General features: G+C 42.7%; 1 protein-coding gene across 2 annotated transcripts in view; it reads right to left on the minus strand.

The window, feature by feature from the left end:
• Positions 1-19,989, minus strand: part of SHANK1 (SH3 and multiple ankyrin repeat domains 1) — an 87,373-nt gene that overhangs the window by 44,202 nt on the left and 23,182 nt on the right. For both annotated transcript variants that reach the window (XR_010067816.1, XM_063300956.1), the window contains exons 3-11: positions 14,210-14,413; positions 10,410-10,481; positions 9,790-9,898; positions 9,533-9,684; positions 8,576-8,743; positions 8,233-8,349; positions 5,334-5,411; positions 4,363-4,429; positions 1,660-1,945 (exon numbers count right to left, since the gene is read on the minus strand). Coding sequence is in view for 1 of the 2 variants with exons in the window: in XM_063300956.1 (XP_063157026.1) it covers positions 1,660-1,945; positions 4,363-4,429; positions 5,334-5,411; positions 8,233-8,349; positions 8,576-8,743; positions 9,533-9,684; positions 9,790-9,898; positions 10,410-10,481; positions 14,210-14,413 (1,253 nt within the window). In the remaining variant the exon portion in view is untranslated. The remainder of the gene's footprint in view (positions 1-1,659; positions 1,946-4,362; positions 4,430-5,333; positions 5,412-8,232; positions 8,350-8,575; positions 8,744-9,532; positions 9,685-9,789; positions 9,899-10,409; positions 10,482-14,209; positions 14,414-19,989) is intronic.

The following is a 19,989-nucleotide window of genomic DNA, read 5'->3' on the forward strand; positions in this document are numbered from 1 at the left end:
AGATGCAACTGAAATCTTACCAAAAGAGTCATGTATACGAGATGGGCGGCCATATAAATTTACTAAATAAATAAATAATAAATAAAATGTTGCTGTGTAGAGTATGCCTACTTAGGTTCTATCAAACTAGCAATGCCCTCTTCTGAAAGATATAATTCCATTTGCTTCTCCCAAACCTTGTTTTCTAACCTTACAGAAATGGTTGGTCAGTCCTCATTAATACTAGGAGAGTCCCCTTGGTATGGCTAACAATTTTCTGAACTTCTACGAACTTTGGATGCTTCAAGTCTGCTGCTTTCTCTCTCTCTCTCTTTTTTTTGCAAGTGATGCTTTTAGGTTATATAAAGATCCATACTCACATGATATTACTATTATTGTTGTTGTAATTGTTACTATTATTATTTCACTGTCTACATGATATTAATTTTTGCATTATTAATATTACTGTGGATGTTTTAATTGCTGATGTATGATTGTAAGCCACCAGGAGCTCTTGGCAAAAGGCAAATGAAACAAACAAACAAACAAATAAATTTTAGCTTGAGATGCTCTTTCTGATTAAGAATCCAGATCTTGGCTCCAGGGTGGTTCCTTAATCTCTCTCTTGCCACACAGCCTCTGAGAATAGAAAATTTTCTATGTCACATCCTTTCCAAAAAAAGCACAGCTTCCTGATCACCCTTCAACCTAGAGAATCTTTAGATTCTGATGCTTGTGGACCCAACTTTCTTCAGGCCAAGTCTTTAAGTCACGTGCTGGGCCACCACTCTAAAAACTAGATGGAGACAGCCTAAAAAAGCAGCTGGTCTCAGAACAAAGAATAAATTTGAAATTTCATTTCATTTAAATGCAATTAAGTGCCTTCACATTGAGCATGCTCTCTTTTACTTAATAATTTTCCCCATCTGCCACATTAGAAATTACAATTCAGGAGCAACTTTTGGGAAGATCTTTAGAGCCACCTCGAAAGCCTTTACAGATTTCAGATGGAGCATTTCTGTATTAGAACCAAGTTCCCTTCCAAGAAACCAAGAGCTGGTATTAACACTGGGGAAGGACTTCAGGAAAGACACCAGGCCCTCCTTCAACAGAATAAGCAGGAGGAAATGCAACAGCTTACCACAGTTTGAAGTAAACTATTATATGAAGCGGGGGCAGGCAAATATTTTACAGCAAGAGAGTATACTTTTTAAAAGCTATCTTATTTAAGGGTTTGGGGCTTGTATTTTGTTTTTGTTTTTTTTGGCTTTTGAGGCAGTGAAGTCCCCAGAGGTTAGGCTGGAATTTTTGTTCTTCTTTTTATTGTTTGGGTCCCTCACTCAGCATAATAGGTACTGTAAGCTTAACACCGGTACTGGAAAGGAGGGGAAAGGAGGGGAAAACCAGGTCCATTCTAAATTTGAACACCAGTGGTATGATTCTGAGGACTGTTTTTTTGGTGGGGGGTGGTGGAATATAAGGCTGAGAAACAATGGCTTGTGATCCATGGGTCTCCCACCCCTAATCTCTTTCTCACATGCATGCATCTCTTATTCCATAAGCCCAAGGTGAGTAAGTAGCTTAATGATAAATGCTTCCCCTCCTTTACCACACTCATCAGATCACATCTATTTACCCGAAGCTGGTTCTGAAGCTTCCAATATGGACCTCAAACCTTACCTGGGTCGGCCACGCTGTTTTTTTGCCTCATCTGTGTGACGCCCCCGTGATGGGGAGCGGCTGCGAGCACCACGCGGACTGCTGGAGCTGCGCAATGTTCCTGTGGTGATCTTCTGGCCCTGCACTGCCACAGTGGCAGATGGGATAGATGGCTGAGCATAAAGCATCCAGTCTGGGAGGTTCATGCTGGTATCACTGTTGGCCCGCAGCAAGGTGTGTGGCACTGTAAGGTTCTGAGGGCCATCCCGGCGCCGGCTGGCATATTGTGGAGTCTCCTGGAAAGGGACTAAAAGGGATGGTGATGTCAGAAAAAAGCTAAAAAGGAAAAAATGGGGAGAATTGATGATGGAGAATGATGATGCTGTGCTTTAAATTGTGTGGAAAATCCTCCTTTGAATTTCAGAATCTAAAGCAGGGGCTTGAAGAGGTTTCTGTTTTCACATCTTGGGCTTCAGTGTCTACACCAGTGTTTCTCAACTGTAGCCATTTTGAGATGCGTGGACTCCCATTCCTGCTGCTTGGGGAATTCTGCTGGCTGGAGAATTCTGGGAGATGAAGTCCATGCATCTTAAAATGGCCAAGGTTAAGAAACATTGGTCTCCACAGACCCTTGCCTCACCAGCTGACAGATGAAAAAACATGATGCCCATTTAATTTGGATCCTTAGGTCCTTCTGGGTCTTGGCTTTTCTGGGGGAGAAGAGTGTACACATCCTTATAGCAGTAGCTCCTGAGGAAATGATTTACAAGTACAAAAGTCCTGAAAGTGGGGAACTTAAGGAAAGTAAAAGGAAGAGAACCCAGTAAAAGGAGAAAGAGGTTGGGGAGGTCTTTGCCAAAATGTCCTCCGTGGACCTTCTTTTCCGTTAGTGGATCCCAACTATAGTTTGCCTGCAAGGTTACAGCTATGAGCGGTAGGAATATTTTTAATGCCAGGATAGGCTAATATGGATGGGATATTGATTCTTCGCAGAAGTAAGTGAATCTGCTCAGAAATCAGTTTTAAAATAAAAATCCATGCATTCCTTTGTTTCTATGTTAATTAAGTGTCTATCCTATTCTCTACCATCCTCACATTCCACCCTATCTTAAAGACTTAGAAGGATTTCTAAATCCAAAAAGGGGTTTAATGGTGACAAGTGTAGAAGAAAACAGGGGTAATGCTGACAAAGGTATGCAAGCACCATTAGCAGAGAAAAGAGACAGCGAACAATATCTCAGCCTTGAGAAAGGAGGGAGCATGAAAAAAAGACCTCCCTAGATTCTGTATGATATAAAAGGGGGATAGAGAGAAGCTTTGGTGGGCTTTCACGATTTTATTATCACACCCTACAACAGAGTTTCAGTCACCTTTGCTGTGTCTGTTTCCTGAGGTGGCCTACCTCAAATGGCTGACATAAGCAGACCAAAAGGTAATAAAGGAAAAGGCCACCACAAGAAAGAGGGAATGCAACAAGCTGCCTCAGCAGATTTTCCACAATGCTCCACAGGGCCCAACATCATTCTGCTTTGGGATATTCTGAGGAATTAATGGCAGCCCCCAGCTTCCCATGAGGTCCGACAGTGACTCTGCATTAGGGCCCATAGGGTATTCTGGGGAGTTTTCAAATGGAAATATTTAGCCCTCTCAAAGGGATCCAAGGCAGATAGGCATTAACGCTGATTGGCTCTGCCAAGATGTTGAGGGTTAGGAGCACCAGGGTGCTGACCTTGGTTCTACAAGGAGCAGGGAAAAAAAGTGGGAAGGCAATTTGGTGAGGCAAGGCAAAGTTGGCCTGAGGAAAAGGTGACAGGAACAACAGTGCAGCAACTGAGAAGAGCTTTGCACTTAAACAATGCACCTTCTGAAATGAAAAGCAGACTCTCTCTCACAGAGTCCAAAAGATGTCAAATTCCTGTCAACAGGAAGAGCCAAATCACGTAACTAAAACTCCAGCTGTTCAAAACCTCAATAGTAAGTGGAATTCCTAGGTGCTGCCATCAAATTTCTTATTATTCTGGTCTTCCTAGTGACAAGGTGGCAAAAAAGAGGGATGGTGCAATCCATATTCTATTATACTCATAAAGGCTTTTTAAGTTTGTTGTTTATTTACTTGTGTTTATATGATTTCTAGCCCACTTTATTGATAAAAATAATCCCAACATTGCCATATGCATTTAGAATGAGACAATAATTTTTATAGAAAAAAAAAAAGCAAAAACTAAGGTAAACATCACTGGTACAAAAAGGCTTTAAGGTATGTTTAAACCATTTCAGTTCCCATGGTTACTTTCCCCATATCTCCCCCCAAAAACTTGGAAATTGTTAGTTTTTTCTGAGTTCTGAAATGTTTGCTAGTAATTCTTAGCTTCTCTGGAGAATTACTTGCTCAGGGTTCTCATTTGTGTATGTATGTGTGGAGATGTGGTAGGGCAATAGCTGTGACAAGCACAGAAGCAAATTACAGGTAGTCCTCATTTAGCAACCACAATTGGGACCAGCAACTTGGTTGTTAAGTGAAGCAGTTGCTAAATGAAACGGCAGCTGCAGCTTTCCTTTGCTTCACAGATCTGCCAAGGTCATAAATGCAAGGACTGGTCATAAAGTTACAGTTTTATCACATTGTAACTGCAAATGGTCGCTAAATGAGACAGCCACGAAACGAGACTACCTGTACTTTTGTAGAGCAGCCACATTACCCTCCTTCCCTCAAATCAAACTTACCCACATCCGAATCCCGATGGCTTTTGATCAGCTCCCCCAACTCAAAATTTCCTGCAATGACTGCCACCTAAGATAGAGAGAAAACGTATCCATGTAAACATAGATCTCTCTCTCTATTTATATCGGCAGTGTGGAACTTGAGGTGCCAAGGTGCCTAGCAGAACCTCCCAAGAGATGCCACCAAGCTCCCCCAAACAATATAATTTAAAAACCTGTGAAATCTTGTGAGATTTCAGTATTCTTGCCCGGGTATGAAAAGTGGCTTGAAAATGCTGCTGTCTTATCTCTACATATGAGAAATAGGTACTGAGGAATCTCTAAGAAACTGGATATTTGTCAAGACTGATCTTTAATTCAAGCTGGGGATGATGGCCATTCTACTTCAACACATCTGAATGGTACCCGGTTGGCAAAGGTGGGCAAAAGCAACATCCATAGTTGTAAGGAAAGGCTATTTGCAGAATCTACCTTCTGATGTCTTCAATACCTTATTTTATTCCAATATCTTCTGAGTCCAATGTTGAGCCAAAGCTAGGGGGACATAAGTAGCTCTCAGTTTTGAAGATTTAAGGCAAGGAGAGGATGGGGGTTCTACTCCCCCCCCCAAGTTATCTCCTATGTCACACAGATGATGGCACCCTGCAGTGCTGGTGACAAACTGGGGGATCTTAGTGCCAAAATCAAGAATTTACATTAACTGGCAAGATTTGTAATACAAATATACCAATTTCCTTGAGAAAAACGTCAGCCAAAATATTTACAGCAATGTCTGCAAACTGAGACATAGGAGTCATGACACAATTACTCCTTTCCCTAAAATATCAAATTAAATCTACAAACACCCACATTTAGAGGCTCTAATGCTGAAGCACTAGAAAAGAGGGAAGGTCAGGGACTCAGCCCTACGATGCCTGGAATCAAATTGCCAGCATGCTCTGCTCTCACTCTCTTGGACTCAGCTCACTGCACACCTGGAAGGCAGTTTGACCATGGTTGTTCTTGATCTCTTTGTTAGCTCCTCGGTATAACAGGATTCGGGCACAGCTTTCCTGGGAGACATAGCGGGGAGGAGAGAGAGAGAGGAAGAGATCCCAAGAAGAAATATGTAAGAGGCAGCTTCCATTGTTAGCAATCTCGGGGGACAGAGGGGAGAATACCAGGAATGGACTTGTCAGAGGTGGGGCTGACTGGTGCTGTTTATATTTCAGTGCAAATTTACTCTGCATTTCTTAAATGTTTATTATATGAAAGGAACCTCCAAACATTTGGGGCCGGTGGGCACATTTAGTATTCTGAGAAAAATAAATGGCTGCCATGGGGACGAGTCACCCAATCCCAAAATAGTTGCTGTGGGGAGTGGTGCATAGCCAGTCACAATATACTCATTTCACAGAAAGCCTCACTTAGGAGACTAAAGACAATGCAAAGCACTGACTTCTAGCCATACCCTATTCCTACACATTCCTAGGAATGTCTTTTGGTCCATGTGGGTCCAAACACATTCAGAAAATAAACTCAGCAGGGAGCTGGATTCCAGTGCTTTGCTGTGAAGTACTTCCAGTCAACTGAAATTAAAATTGAAAACGAGGCTGGCAAAAGGAGAACCTGAGCATAACGGGAGTAGATTGATGATTTCGTCCCTTTTAACAATGGTAAATCCAAACAGATCATATCATTCTTCCCCCCACCCTTCATTGTTACATACAATCCCTGCAATTTATGGAAATTTCTCATTATATAGATAGGGCAGAGTGGGATTTGAATGACTGACAGAAGTTGATCTTTGATCAGGGTGTGCAGGATTAAAAAAGTCAAAATGGTGGCCACACAAATACAAAATGGGCATGGTTTTGATCACATGGTTGTGGCCGCCATGCTAACTTATTTGACTTCACCCCCATGAACAGCTCTGCCTCTGATTATAATCCTGGGTGGCTCAGTATTCTTTCAGAGCTGAAATCTGGAAAGGAAAGCTACATTTGGGTGGAATGCAATACTAATGCTTCCAGATTGGCCAGATTGCCTTCAAGCTGCTTTCAGTGTCTTCAGCCTCAACAACTGTAATGGAATATGGGAAGCTGGGGATGGGGAGGGGGCAGGATCCTCTTTTTTAAGTTCCTCTAAAACACAATTGTAATGGGTTGTCACCTGTTTAGTTAAAGCAAATTTCTCGTGTTAACCAATTCCAGAGTAAAGCATCAATTTCATGCGGGTAGATTCTCGGCCTTACTAGCATGACTTTTTAATACTCAAAGGATGTTTGCTAATTTGGAGGTACACACACTTAAAATAAATAAATGGACCTTCCTTTTCCACCTAACTGCAGAAAATTCTAAAGGAAGGAATTTTAGATTTGATCCTAGAGCCAGATAAATCCCATCCTTTAGGGGATGAAGGGAAGATGATGGAGGTAAGAAGGGGAGCTCACAATGTTACCGACATCTACCTGAGAAACTAATTAATTAAAAATATTTCTAAAATGGTGAGGAAAGGAAGTTGGTGTGTTGTGTATTATACCACTAATGACATCAATCTCTACCATGAAAGTTATAAAGCCAGATTGCTATTTTTATAGCCAGGTGCTGTGGGAGATGCTGCCATGACACAAATGAGGATACAAGGAGTGGGGCTATCCAATCCCAAGAGGAAATACATTATAGCCAATCTTTGTAAATTGTGCCTAGAATATAATGGTAGTTTAACACCATACAGTCTGGCATATGGGGGAAGACTGAGTGAAAATTTCTAGACAAGTAGGTTTATTTGGGGAAAAAGGAAGCCAAGAGGAGGAGGAGGAGGAGGAGGAGGAGGAGGGGGAGACACAGATGTTTAAATAACAGTAAAAAAGTCAATCTGATTTAGTTGGTTACATTTTATCTACTTGAACAGATTCTTGGATTTCAGAATATATGAAGAATTATTTGCAGAAAAGATGGGCGAAAGGAATGTTAATCCCTTGCACAGTATCTCTGGTCACCTGATTGTATAGCTCCAAAGGAAAGTGGACTAGGTGATCCCATACACCTTTATGGGGGTTTGAGGACAATGACAGCTAGCCTCCTACCTCAGATAGAGTATAAGTTGAACCAATAGTAAAATAAGCTCCATCTCTGATATAGGTGATCAAGGTGGCCTATCAAATTTTACTTAGATAAATGGTTCCATCTTCACAATGGTTTTGTCTTCCATAAGACAAAATTGTCTCAGGCATTTGGGCCAGGATGTAGCTTGTCCTAGCAGGTGGAATATATGTGGTTATTCCCCAATTGTGCAACTTGTTATCATTCTTGGAAGTTGTTTTGGTTGGGACACTGCAATTTATTTAATGGCCGTACACCACCTGGAGTCTCATTTTTGCAAATGGGTGACTGAATATATAAATCTTTAAATAAATTAATTAAAAAATGAAACCATTTAGTTAGTTCAGATGAGTTGGCCATTTTAAAGGGAAATTAAATTGGGAAAGTGAAGTGCAAATATACACCTAGGATAATGATCAATGCAGCTATCAGCCCCACTAGGTAGACCAGACTGGGAAATCAACTCCACAGAAAGGCTAAAACTACTTTTACTGAGATTAGCTATAATAACAGAATCTTGCAGGTCCACTTGTACTATCCCTTCCCTCCTTCTTATACATCAGTGAACTAGGGAGGTGTCTGCCTGAGTCGCTTCCCAATATTATCCCATTGTCCTGGACTCAAAAAAATGCTTCAGCCCCTTTTGCCTAGGTAATGGTTCCTGCGTATCTCTGTCAAGATCAACATCCTTACTCGCTACCGCAGGAGTCCTCAGTGGGAGTCCAGATTTCCAGATGCTTTAAATCACTTTATTGATTAATATTGGACTGTAAAAATTAATCATTCTTACCTTGTTGTAGAGGGCACAGATGTGCAATGCTGTATTCCCGGATGCGTTCTGTGCACCTGGCTCAGCACCGTAGAAGAGCAGGTGTTCCAAATGTTGGGAGTTTCCATGTTGGCAGGCCTGGTACGTGGAGAAGCAGAGGTCAGGAATGGAAGGTGGGGCTAGATGGTCAGATGGACAGGTGCAAGTCACAGCCACCCCCCTCAATCTTTAGACTTCGAGCCAGCCCTAGCAGGAAACACATACAGGATGTAAGATGGGTCGCTAGCTCTCTTGCCCACACAATTGAGTTACCACACATGGAAACTTGGGATGGCTGGATTTCGACCGGTATATAGGATCTCACCTGGTGTATTTCTTGCCAGCCATTCTCATCAGTGGTGCCAATGTGGGCTCGATTGTACAGCAGAAGTTCACAGCAGTGTGGGTCACCTCCAACCATGGCTGTATGGTAGAGTGGGGTCAGCCCACGGCGGTCCTTATAATTGGGGGAGCCCCCCAGGTCCAAGAGTGCCTGTATAAGCCAGAGAGAAAAATATAGCTTCATCAGTCCAACATTACCTCCTACCCTGAGTGAAGTCAAACTTGCTCCGTGGCAATTTTTGGGCACCAAGCAGCACTAGTAGTAACACACTGACCAGGCCCCTTTTTTCTTTCTTTTATTTTAAAAATCTGTTATTCCAACTCTTTCCCTTTTGTGGAAGGATACCTGGATGAAATCAAAAGTTTGCTCCTAATGGTGTCTTCTGAAAAAGGAGTTATCATAGCCAATAGGCTTCTCTGTGATTTCTCCAAAACTGCAATAAACTTCCTCTTCCCCAAGTATATCAAACCCAGTGCCTCTTGAATGTTGTCACCTCAGGCATTTTGAAATTCTTGCCAAGTATGTTCTGTGAATCTGCTGATCAAAAACTTGCATACCCCTTCAGTGTCTTATAAGAGCCCATTACACTGGAATATTATAATAGTTTTTTATTTTATTTTGTTTGCAGCCCAGAGTCACTTGTTGAGATGGGCAGAATTTATTATGCATGTCACCTTATGCAGACACCCAGCAATTGGGTATATCACACAAATCCTGCCACAGACTGTAAGTATCTCAAGTTGGGAGTGTCCCTCAGTGTAAGGAGGCTACACCTTCGGGGCAGCAGCCTTTCTTTTTATATTTATATTTTGAAAATTACAATGTGCATTACTAGCAGACTATGTAAATAAGCAGGAAATAAAAAGGTTGGCTTGGATCTTTATGTTCTCTTTTTACATCTGCCATAGTCTCAGAGCACAAGTTGGCATCTGACATTACCATGAGGGCTGAATAGTGGTGAGAACAGACAGCTTTGTGGAGGGCTGTGGCGCCATCCCTTGCCCGGAAATCTATGTGGGCACCGCCAAGGCACAACAGCCGGATCACGTCAATGGTCCCATCTAATTGGGCAGCCAACGTCAAAGGTGTTTCTGCAGAGAAAATTTTGGGTTACTATTGTGAAGAGGGATGTTGTGCGGCTGGCCTCCAAACTCATCCTTTCCTCCCTCTCTTTGGGTCTCCAAGATGGCACTTACCGCCAGTATCAGAATCGTGATAGTTCGGATCAAGCCCTTTGTCCAGGAGCCGTGCCACTTTTTCAGCTGCTCCATGTTGCACGTACTCCAGGAACTTCTTCAAACCCGTCTGGGGAAAGATTTGTCAGGGATAACCAGTGAGGGTTGGGAAAGAAATGGGACAGAATAGTGCAATGCAGGTTCAAAAGAGGAATACAGCTGAGCTGGACCAAAAGCTCAAGTCATTTATAACTTCTTCAGGTTGGATGGATTTTAGTTTAATGTCCACAACCCTCTCATCCACACACATTACTGTAGAGTGGTGTTTCTCAACCTTGGCAACTTGAAGATGTGTGGATTTCAACTCCCAGAATTCCCCAGCAGCCCAAGTTCACCCAGCTGGCTTTGTGCCCAAGGCGGGACTAGAACTCACGATCTCCCGGTTTCTAGCCTGATGCCTTAACCATGACACCAAACTGGCTCTCCTAATTTGCATAAGAGACACCTAAAAGAACATGCAGACTTTGCATATTGTGTGATTATACAAAAAGTTGGAGTTTTTACAGCCGACTTAGATTCTCTCCAAACACTGAATCTTTTATTCTTTCCATACAACTTTAGAAAGCTCTCTCTTTTCTCACCTTGGTGTGGAGTTTTGCTAGCTGCTTCTCATCTAGGTTGGTTTGCTTGTATACTCGTGTCTTGTAGCGGAACTGGAAAGAAGATGAAAAGGAAAGGAGCAGAGGGGACGGGGAGGCAGGTGATTTACTGCAGCTGTACACAGAATGGATACGTTTGCAGCCCCAGGTAAAACATGAATTAATGTAAAAACACCTGAAGGCCTCTTTCTCCCACCCAGATGCTTCCCATCCGTGATTTGTTTGAAGGCTAGTATCTGTGATGGCATGTGTCTATGAAGGGGGAGGTGATGTGATGGACTACAGTAATGCAGCTGGTTCTCAGGAAGGAGGGAGCACATTCCAAGGAAGGGAGCAAGATAAGAGAAAACACAGTCCGGAGCTAGAACATGGGAAGACAAAGAGATTCAGAGTAGCCACGCTCTAGAGCCTTCCCAGGCTATTTCCCCTTAGATTAGGTAGAGTAGCTTTAGTCTGGCAAGATTCTGTGTATGTGGTATGAGCAAATAAAGAAGTGGAGTTTGGCTGGATTGATTCCTTATCGTTCTCAGGCTGAGCCTGACAGTATCTAATTCAACTGAATGGCACAAATCCACAAATTTAAAACAAATTATGGATTCCTTCTCTGGCATCTTCCGGCATCAGTTTTTCACAAGGCAGCAGACTGAAAAAAAACCTTGATGGATTGTTTACAGGCATGCGATCACAGCCGTTGCCTAAACATTTCCAGAATCCCCAGAATCACCATAAGCATCTGTTCACATTGGGCAGCTGCCACCCCTCTTCCCTGCCCTGACACTCTCCCTCCATACATTAATTTTCTTGGCATGACACTCTTAAGTGGCATCAGGTCCAATTAACCTTTTAATTTCCAATGATGCCCACCACTTAGTATTGCCCGGAGGCAGAAAATCAAAAGCATGGCTGGATCCAGCAGGTCTGTGCTATTGGTTGTATATCCCCCAAGATTTCTTGACAACATGAGATGGTCCAGAAGACACTTCATTCATAGCTTCATTAGATCTAAAGCCATTCCTGGTTCTTTCAGTTCAGAGTTGCACAGCCTGGAGGCTGCATATGACCTCTGGTACATTTTTTGCAGCCCCCTAGGGCATCCCACACCACACCAATCCCAGAGCAAAAATTTGGCCTGCTTTTATGGGGAGGGGAGGCAGTTGAGGTAAGTTTTTATTGGTGGCCTTAAGCCTTTTCAAACCATTTCCCCCTTTAACCACCACGGACATCCCCCCCAATAAAATTAAGGGTATTTTTTCTGGTATGGGATTTGCCTACTAGAAAGAAGCATCTGCAAGGGAAGTCAAAAGTGGGCAAAGGACAAAAGGAGCATCATGCTAATGTGATGCACGTTCCACCTCTTTTGTATGTGCATTGTGAAGCATGGTTCCAAACTGCACAACTGTGATTTAGTTAACAGTTAAGCAAACAAAATTAATGATGATGGGCTGCTCTTAAATGAATGCTGCAGGATGCTATGTGTGAGAAACACTGTACTTCAAAACACTATGTGGGCTTTTAGCACTCATGCACGCATTTCCATGAGTGTCTATGACTAGAAAAAAGTATGTCCGGCTCCAGCGCCTCCCTGCATTACAGATTTAATTTCCATAGATCTGAAGGAAGTACATCAATTTCAAATATTCATATGATTCAGTACCTCCCACTCTTCAAGAAATGACTCAAGGCATATCTATTTTTCCAGGCCTTACCTAATTTATCACTTTCCCTCTGTTGTCTTACCTTGTCCTTCCCACTCTCATGCACTCCATGCACCTGATTAATCAAATTGCAAGTTTACAGGCAAGGCTTCCTTACTGTTAATCTTATTATAACCAGCCCTTCAGTCCCTTAGGTTTTAGCAGGACTTAAGCATGACTAACTTCTAGATCCAAACAATATTAGGCTGTATTTGACAGCAGCTTAATAGAAAGCTGTTCCATTTCTGGAAGGAAACACGTCCAATTTTCATCATCCCCCTATGAACTACAGTCCTCTGAGACATATCCCATAGTTTCCCAAAACTCTTCCAAATCTTAGGATCAGTTTCTTTGTGGACCCAAGGACTGCAGTGGATTATGGGGGAAGAGGATACGTACTCATGGATGTCCAGCTAACATTAGGTATGAATCTAGATATTTATATTTGATGCATTCTTCTCTAATCTTGAGAAAACACTACTGTTACTATGGTTGTAAAGGAAATAGATAAATGCTTAACAGCATCGGATTTTAGATGTTGTTATTATAAACAAGAATGGCTGACAACAGGCCCATGAAGCAACTGGCAAACAATCTGCACATACAATGAACTTTTTTTTTAAAAAAGCACAGCCTGATGAAGGCTTAGCATACATATTAAAACAAAATATCCTGTATTAATTCTTTTCTTTTCTGCGTGCTGCTCAGTGATTACCATGGAGGAATGGGAAGGAAATTAACCCCACCCTGGAAATCTATGCCTCAGTAAGTCAAGCCAGATGGTTCTAAATGCAGGTAGTCCTTGTTTAGCGACCACAATTGGGACTGGCTACTCAGTCACTAAGCGAAATGGTCACTAAGTGAAACACCACAATTTTACTTCAGCTTTCCTTTGCTTTACGACCTGCAAAGGTCGTAAATGTGAGGACTGGTCGCAAAGTTACTTTTTCATCACCATCGTAACTGCAAACAGTTGCTAAACGAGGCAGTCACTAAACAAGGACTACCTGTTTTTACACCTATAGGGGAGGAGTGGATAATCTATAGCCAAAATGCCACATTTACGGCTTCCAGAAATTATACCAAATTTCAGCAACTACTTTTCTTACCAAGTTTCAGTGGGGAGAATAAAAATAGAAAAAGTGGAGTGTAATCCTTCATTTAGATTTAACAGATCAACTTTTCCCAAATACCACAGACCCACACGCACACGTAAACACATTCCAGGAAATACAAGTCCTGCCCATTTTGAAGATATTAGCATGTTGTTGCCTCAGCTCTTGATCACCATTTATTTTATAGAAATAGTGGCCCTGGCTACTAAAATATTGCCCAACCCTTCATCTAGGTTTGAAGGCTCTTTTCAGTCTGGGGTTCTGGCCAGTTTATCGCTCTCCCCAATTCTTAACAGCACTGGTGCTTGATGAAACCTCCATTGGGGAGCAGGAAATCAGTACGGCCTCCAGGACAGGCCCCCTATAAAAGAACAATATGTGATAGCTGGCTGGATGAGGTTGCTACCATGCTCCATTTTAAAGTAAGATGCAATTCCCTTACACAGAAGCAAGCTGAACCAATTATCCACTGCCTTGGGGATGCATGGCCAATAGGAACACTGGAACACAGAGAGACCTGCCCCTCACTGGCTCCATGGACACACCGGTTCAGTTCACTACAAAGCTAAGTAGGGAAATATTTGGTACTTTAAAATCAACTTGGCTGGCCAGCGCAGTGCTTTTGTTTAATGTGCAATTATTGACTACCTGTCAGCAACCAGCAAGGAGGAAGAGGAAAAAGTGGTAGGTTTGCTCCCTAGTAGAGAATAGTGGAAAACAAAGGTGAGTCAGGTGTAGAAGCCTTGAGAAGCAGGAAAGGCAGAGCTGAAAATACCATCTTGTCTAGGAACCATTCAGACTAGAAATGCTTCTTGGGTTAGTGACGATATAAACAGCCTTTCCCAGTCTGGGGCTTTGCAGACAACCATATGCATCTACTGCTATTTGTTTTTTAAATAGAGCTACCTGTGTTCTCCCACAATACTCACCGCTCTCTGACCCAGGTGTGCTGTCAGACAAGGGGCAGCCTTACCTCAAGATAGGGTACCCCCTTCTCAAAACTCTGTGGGTACTCGCGCAGGAGTCGCTCTTCATCTAGGAATTTGGCATCCCGTCCATTGGTGGCTGGCTGGAAGAGTCCATAATTCAGAACATCCTTGAGGCTTTCGTTGAGAGTGCAGAGAATTTGTTGTTTTGCCACCCAAATGGCTGCATCAGGGTTGAAACGTAGGCATTTCTAGAGCAGAAACAGGCCATGCAGGAGAAGGGTGTGGATAGAAAGCAAATTCCATCAAGTTGGCCCCAAGAAATAGCATGATTCTCCCCCAATGGAGCATTGTGTGTCTATAATAATGCTTTTTAGCCTTGCATTTAGGACTTTTTCTTCTGTGATACACTTAGCTAACCTTGGTTGGTCTGAAATAGCTAAGCTAGGTCAGTCTAGTTAGTAGGGCCATAGAGAGCTTTGGGTATGATTTGAAAAAGGCATTTTGGAGCATGCAGGAGCATAAAAATAGAACCCATCTGCTGCACACAATCCAGGCAGGGAAAAGGCCCAGCTGCTTAAAACAGCTTGTGTTCCTGCATACTTTGAAGCACCTTTTTGGAACAGCCTAAAGCACTGAACAACCCTACTGGTTTGTACTTAAAATGGGAGACCACTAGGCAATATCATTATAGGCTAGACTCCTGGAAGAAGGCAGTGGCAAAACACTTCCATATTCTTGCCAAGAACGCTATATTGATGTGTTCATAAAATTACTAGGAGTCAGTCTCAACCGTGAGGAAACTCTACTTTCTTTAACATCAGACGGAGAATGAGCAGGCCATATAGTATCAGTGACATGAAGAATTTCTAGACTTGGTTAAGCCATCAGGCTGGGGAGGACTTAATCTTGGCAAGCATTTGTCCATAGCCAGAAATGTTCCAATAAGGAATCTGGGTGTACTGTATTGTGATAGAAAATCGACCCAGGTGAGCTGTGGCTTAAAAGTACCTTACATTATACTTATCTAGGTGCATTAAGTAGGTATTAATACAATGTTATTTTAACGCTTAGCACTCTTGTCATTCTACTGCCTCTGCATTCAGCCTTTGGTTGACCCATTTTGCAGAATGTGCACTTTCCTCACATCTCCATAAATGAAGCAGAGAGGAACTTAGATGTACTCCTAACTGAAGTTCATTGTTCAAACAAGGTGCTTGCAGCCTTCCCCAGGGAGTCCAACTCCTAAAGACCTTCTGAAGCTATGATCTGGGGCAGCTCTAGCAGTCTTTTTTTTTTTAAAATATAGTCTTTAACACTGAGTAGTAGCACAGAGGTGGCACTACCAAGGGTGCCAGCACTCATTCAGATGAATTACAATCATGCCTATAGTGATGTATCTACTGAGTTTCTTTCATGTATCCAGTCTGGTGGAAGTTGTAGGCCAAGATACAAAGAAAGGCTGCTGCAAACAGTGGTATTTTAGGCTTTAGATATAATGAAAATATTGGGTGGGGAAGGGGTGTTTGTTTTTAGTTATTTGTTTTAATGTTGCTTCTATCAAAACATGAATGCTTGCATTTGCGGGCCCTTCGGTTCATTCTGGGCACCAGGATTCTGCTCATATTTTCCCATAATTTCCTCTCACACTTTCCAGATTTATTCTTCTGTCAGCTTCTCTGTGTTAGCATTTCCTGTGTAGCCCACCATTTGCTTTACTGCCCACAGGAGATGTGAAAACTTGTTAATAGCAGGGGGCTACGCAAGGAAACTATGTTACATCTACCTGTCCCATCAGGACCAGCAGGAGAGGCATGTTACAGGTCCTATCTTTCATACAGTGTCATCTGGCGGGACCCAGGAAGAGAGCCTTTTCTGTCGGGGTGCCCACCCTGTGCAACACCATTCCCCTGGACCTTAGATTGGCTCCAACCTTCCTGGCCTTTAGGAAGGCTCCAAAGACATGGCTCTGCCACCGTACCTGAGGGGCCGGCAATGGTGGGGAGTTCTTACAATGGCTGTGTTGAACTGCTGCAGGATGAATTCTGCTGCTGATCACGATTTTGTTTTTTAAATTGATTATGGATTGTTCTTATATGTTTGTGTATAGGTAGTCCTCAGTTAATGACGGTAATTGGGACCAGAATCTCCATTGCTAAGAGATGTGGTCATAAAACACAATGTCACATGACCACATTGCTTAGCGATGGCAATTCTGGCACTCCCAGTCGCTGTTGTTAAGGATCACAGGTCGTTAAGTGAGTCTTAGGTGTTTTGCAAGCCAGCTGGCAGGCAAGGCATGTCATGAGGCGCAGTGTGAGCACAGCAGGGCTGGGGGTGGCTGCTGCCAGGCAGAGGAGGGTGCAAGAGACTTCACTGGAGCGACTTGTGACCTTCCCTGCAGGCTACCCCAATGATTTTGCTTGTGGGAAGCTGGCAGGGAAGGTTGCAAATGGTGATCACTTGACCATGGGATGCTGCAACCATTTTAAGTGTGAGCCAGTTGCCAAGCACCCAGATCACAATCTCATGACCGCAGGGGTGCTGGGATGGCCAGAACTTTGAGGACTGGTCATAAGTACCACTTGTTCAGCACCATCGTAACTTTGAACAGTCACTGAACGAGTGGTCATTAAATGAGGAAAACCTGTGTTGGTTTTTTATTTGGTTTTATTGGGTTGTTTTTACCTGTTGTGAGTTGCTCAGAGTCACTTAGTGGGCCATCACTCCACAAGCTCCACCACTTTTGTACATACATGCAATGTCATGGAGATCCACGATGGTGGCACAATGCTGTTTTCATCCTTTGACCCCCTTGCCCCTCCCTCCCCTCCCGTGGATATTTTCTGACCTGATTGTGGCAGGAAAAAATAGGGAAATCTTTTCATAAGGTAAATGTGTCCCTTACTTCAGGTACAGAAAAGTAACTGTTACGCCACAGGACTTAACACAATCTTCCTCAAAATGGCACCTTCCCTATATGAGGATGACAAATCCCATCACCCTCAGCAAAGAGCTGACTGTGGATGAGTGATCTTTTTGTGGTCTTTTATATCCAGAAGGTGCCAGATTGGGAAAACTTAGTATGTATTATGAATTATAGTATTTTTGGCAAAAATGTATACTTGAACCAAACAGGACCGGACATTCCTGCCTTTTGCTCCCTATGGCATTTTATCTTTTCCATAGATTTCTTGATGCAACATAGTATGATGTTGGGGTTTCTCTTTCCAACTTTCCTAGCAATTTCCACCTCCTTCTCTCACTGCTCAGACATCCAGGGTCAGAACTGGGGAGCAGGGGAAGGTAAGAAGGGACAATCAGCAAGACACATGCTGGCAACTCTATCCTTGTTTCCATGGTCACGACAATTTGTGATCTCTAGCAACGGTTTCCATGGTTGCCCCATGAATAGAAGTGGGACCTAAAATGAACATTGGCAGGGCATGGGTTTAAAGAGACATTAAAATTTTCTGGATGGGTGGAGAGAATATAACCTGTGGGTCTCTCTTCTCCAAAGTGATACCGACCAAAAAACTTGGTGTTTCTTTTTGGTAACAATGTGGTGGGTATGTTTGTATTTTACAAACACAAACATTGCTGTATACTCAAGAGTAGGCAAGAATCTTGTGTGTATGCACTGTGAAGTGTGTTTAGAATACAGAGTTAAAGAACAGAGAAATTAATTGGGTTAAATGAAAGAGAGCAGAAATTATTTTACACAGCTATTAATAAATAACAGAACAGAAGCCACAAATCTTCTATTTGTACAAGGGTTGATTGATTCTGCACTCTCTGAAACCAACTTTTATGTTAGTTTATAACACTGAGGAAAGTGACAACCTTTAGCTATTAAGTTGATATGGCATGTTTGATAAATTAGTGGTAGATACCATTGCCAGGGGGGAATGGCCATCATGGGGTATCCATCAGGTGAGCCCTGTTCTATCTTGGGCCTCCTATCTATGGTGGCCAGCAGCAGCTGTGAATGGCTGGGGTTGATAGCTACCAGGTAACTTCCCCAAACACCTCAAAGTGGCATTGCAGGAAATAAAAATAGCCAGCTCTTAAAACCCAATCATGTTCATGAAGAGGAGCTAGTGTGGTGAGATCTGCTAGATAATTAGGGTCTTGATAGCTGTCCAAGATCCATGTCCATGATAGCTGTCCAAGGATGTGTTTCTTGTGCTTTATTTTCCAAAAGAGAGGTCCAGACAGCACATTCTTGGGATGTACTTGCAAGCATAGCCCCTCAAATCCAAATGGAAATGGAAATGGTCTACCCTATGGTGACAGTAAGGTATCCATATGTGCTCAGACTGTTCATCTCTCTCTCATAATCTCAATTCTGACAATATACTTTTTGGAATTGAATCTTGGTTTAGATTCAAGACCCCTCTGCACATGGACCTTTACACTGGGATTGATGACACAGAGAGGTTAGAGCTGTCAGTAAGTTTGGCTAAAAGAGGAGAGGGCTGAGTTCTCTCCTCCTTCCTGGGGCAAACAGAGAAAAAAGACTGCAATATAATAAAGACTGATTAAGGTTCTATAAGGGTTGTGTGATCAGTTCATTACAAAAATCTCCTTCCAACAGTACTGAACATGACAGGCTCTTATATAGCCTTCTCCAACCTAACTGTCCTATCAGTCAGGAACCACGCTGAGACGAGGAATAAGTCTCTAGTGTTTTATTACTGCTACGTTAGACAGAAAATCCTAACAAACTGAAGAAGCGTGAGAAAACCCATACGGATAAACCCCAAAAGTCAAGGTGGATCTGTTCTGTGTCTCTTTGAATGACTCTTCACTACTACGCATGCGTTTTCCCCCCTGGATAGGGGCCCCCTCTTGCTCACCATCAGTGCTCATGACATCAACTCCTAATTCTAACCCTCTAACACAGTGTTTCTCAACCTTGACAACCTGAAGATGTGTGGACTTCAGTTCCCAGAATTCCCCAGCCAGCATGCTGCCTGGAGAATTCTGGGAGCTGAAGTCCACACATCTTCAAGTTGTCAAGGTTGCAAAACACTGCTCTAGCAGGTTAGAACTTCTGGAATTAAAGTCAAACATATCCAGACAACACCATGTTGGAAAAAAAATCTAAAAAATTATAATTTTATTCTTAAATCCTTTATAAAAAAGCTATCGAAATGTGCATGAAAAATAAGCCATGTTCATCAAGACCAGGCTCTCTCCTACTATGAGAAATTCTTCTGCATGACTGTGACCCTAATCCTAAACTCAGGCCAGCTAGCCTTTCTGGGGCTAGTAACATCACTATCAGCTTGCAATCTCCTGGAACAAGATGGGATAAGGTGTCTACCATATATGGAATATATATGGTGTCTACCATATATGGAATACTGTGGGGAATTTCATAGCAGCTCACCTCTGCACATGCACTTGCACAGAATGAAAGCAAAAACATTTCTTGGATGCTCAGAGATGGTGAGGGCAGCTAGGTAAAGAAACTGGAAGGGGAGTGGAAGGGAAGGGGCTCATGTTTCGCTTAGATCTGCAGTTGCCTCTCCATATCAAAGGATTGCTGGATGAAAGTATAGGCAGTTGGGGCAGTGTCCTTGTTTTATTGCTAATGAAGCAAAAAAGTAATATGTTCCTTTTATTGCTGAGCTCAGGATGAACCCAGTTCTGCATTAATTACTTCTCAAAGGACGACGGTGGACTTGGTGGTGGTGTGCGGACTAAAGATGGAAGTCTAATCTTCTTTTGTCTGTCCGCGTTCCCTTGTGCCGCCCTTCCTTTACAGTACAGGCCGTATTGCGGAATCAGTGATTTAAAGCCAAGGTCACCTGATGCTACA

The sequence above is a fragment of the Candoia aspera genome, chromosome 4 (assembly GCF_035149785.1).
Source record: "Candoia aspera isolate rCanAsp1 chromosome 4, rCanAsp1.hap2, whole genome shotgun sequence".
NCBI classification, from domain to species: domain Eukaryota; kingdom Metazoa; phylum Chordata; class Lepidosauria; order Squamata; family Boidae; genus Candoia; species Candoia aspera.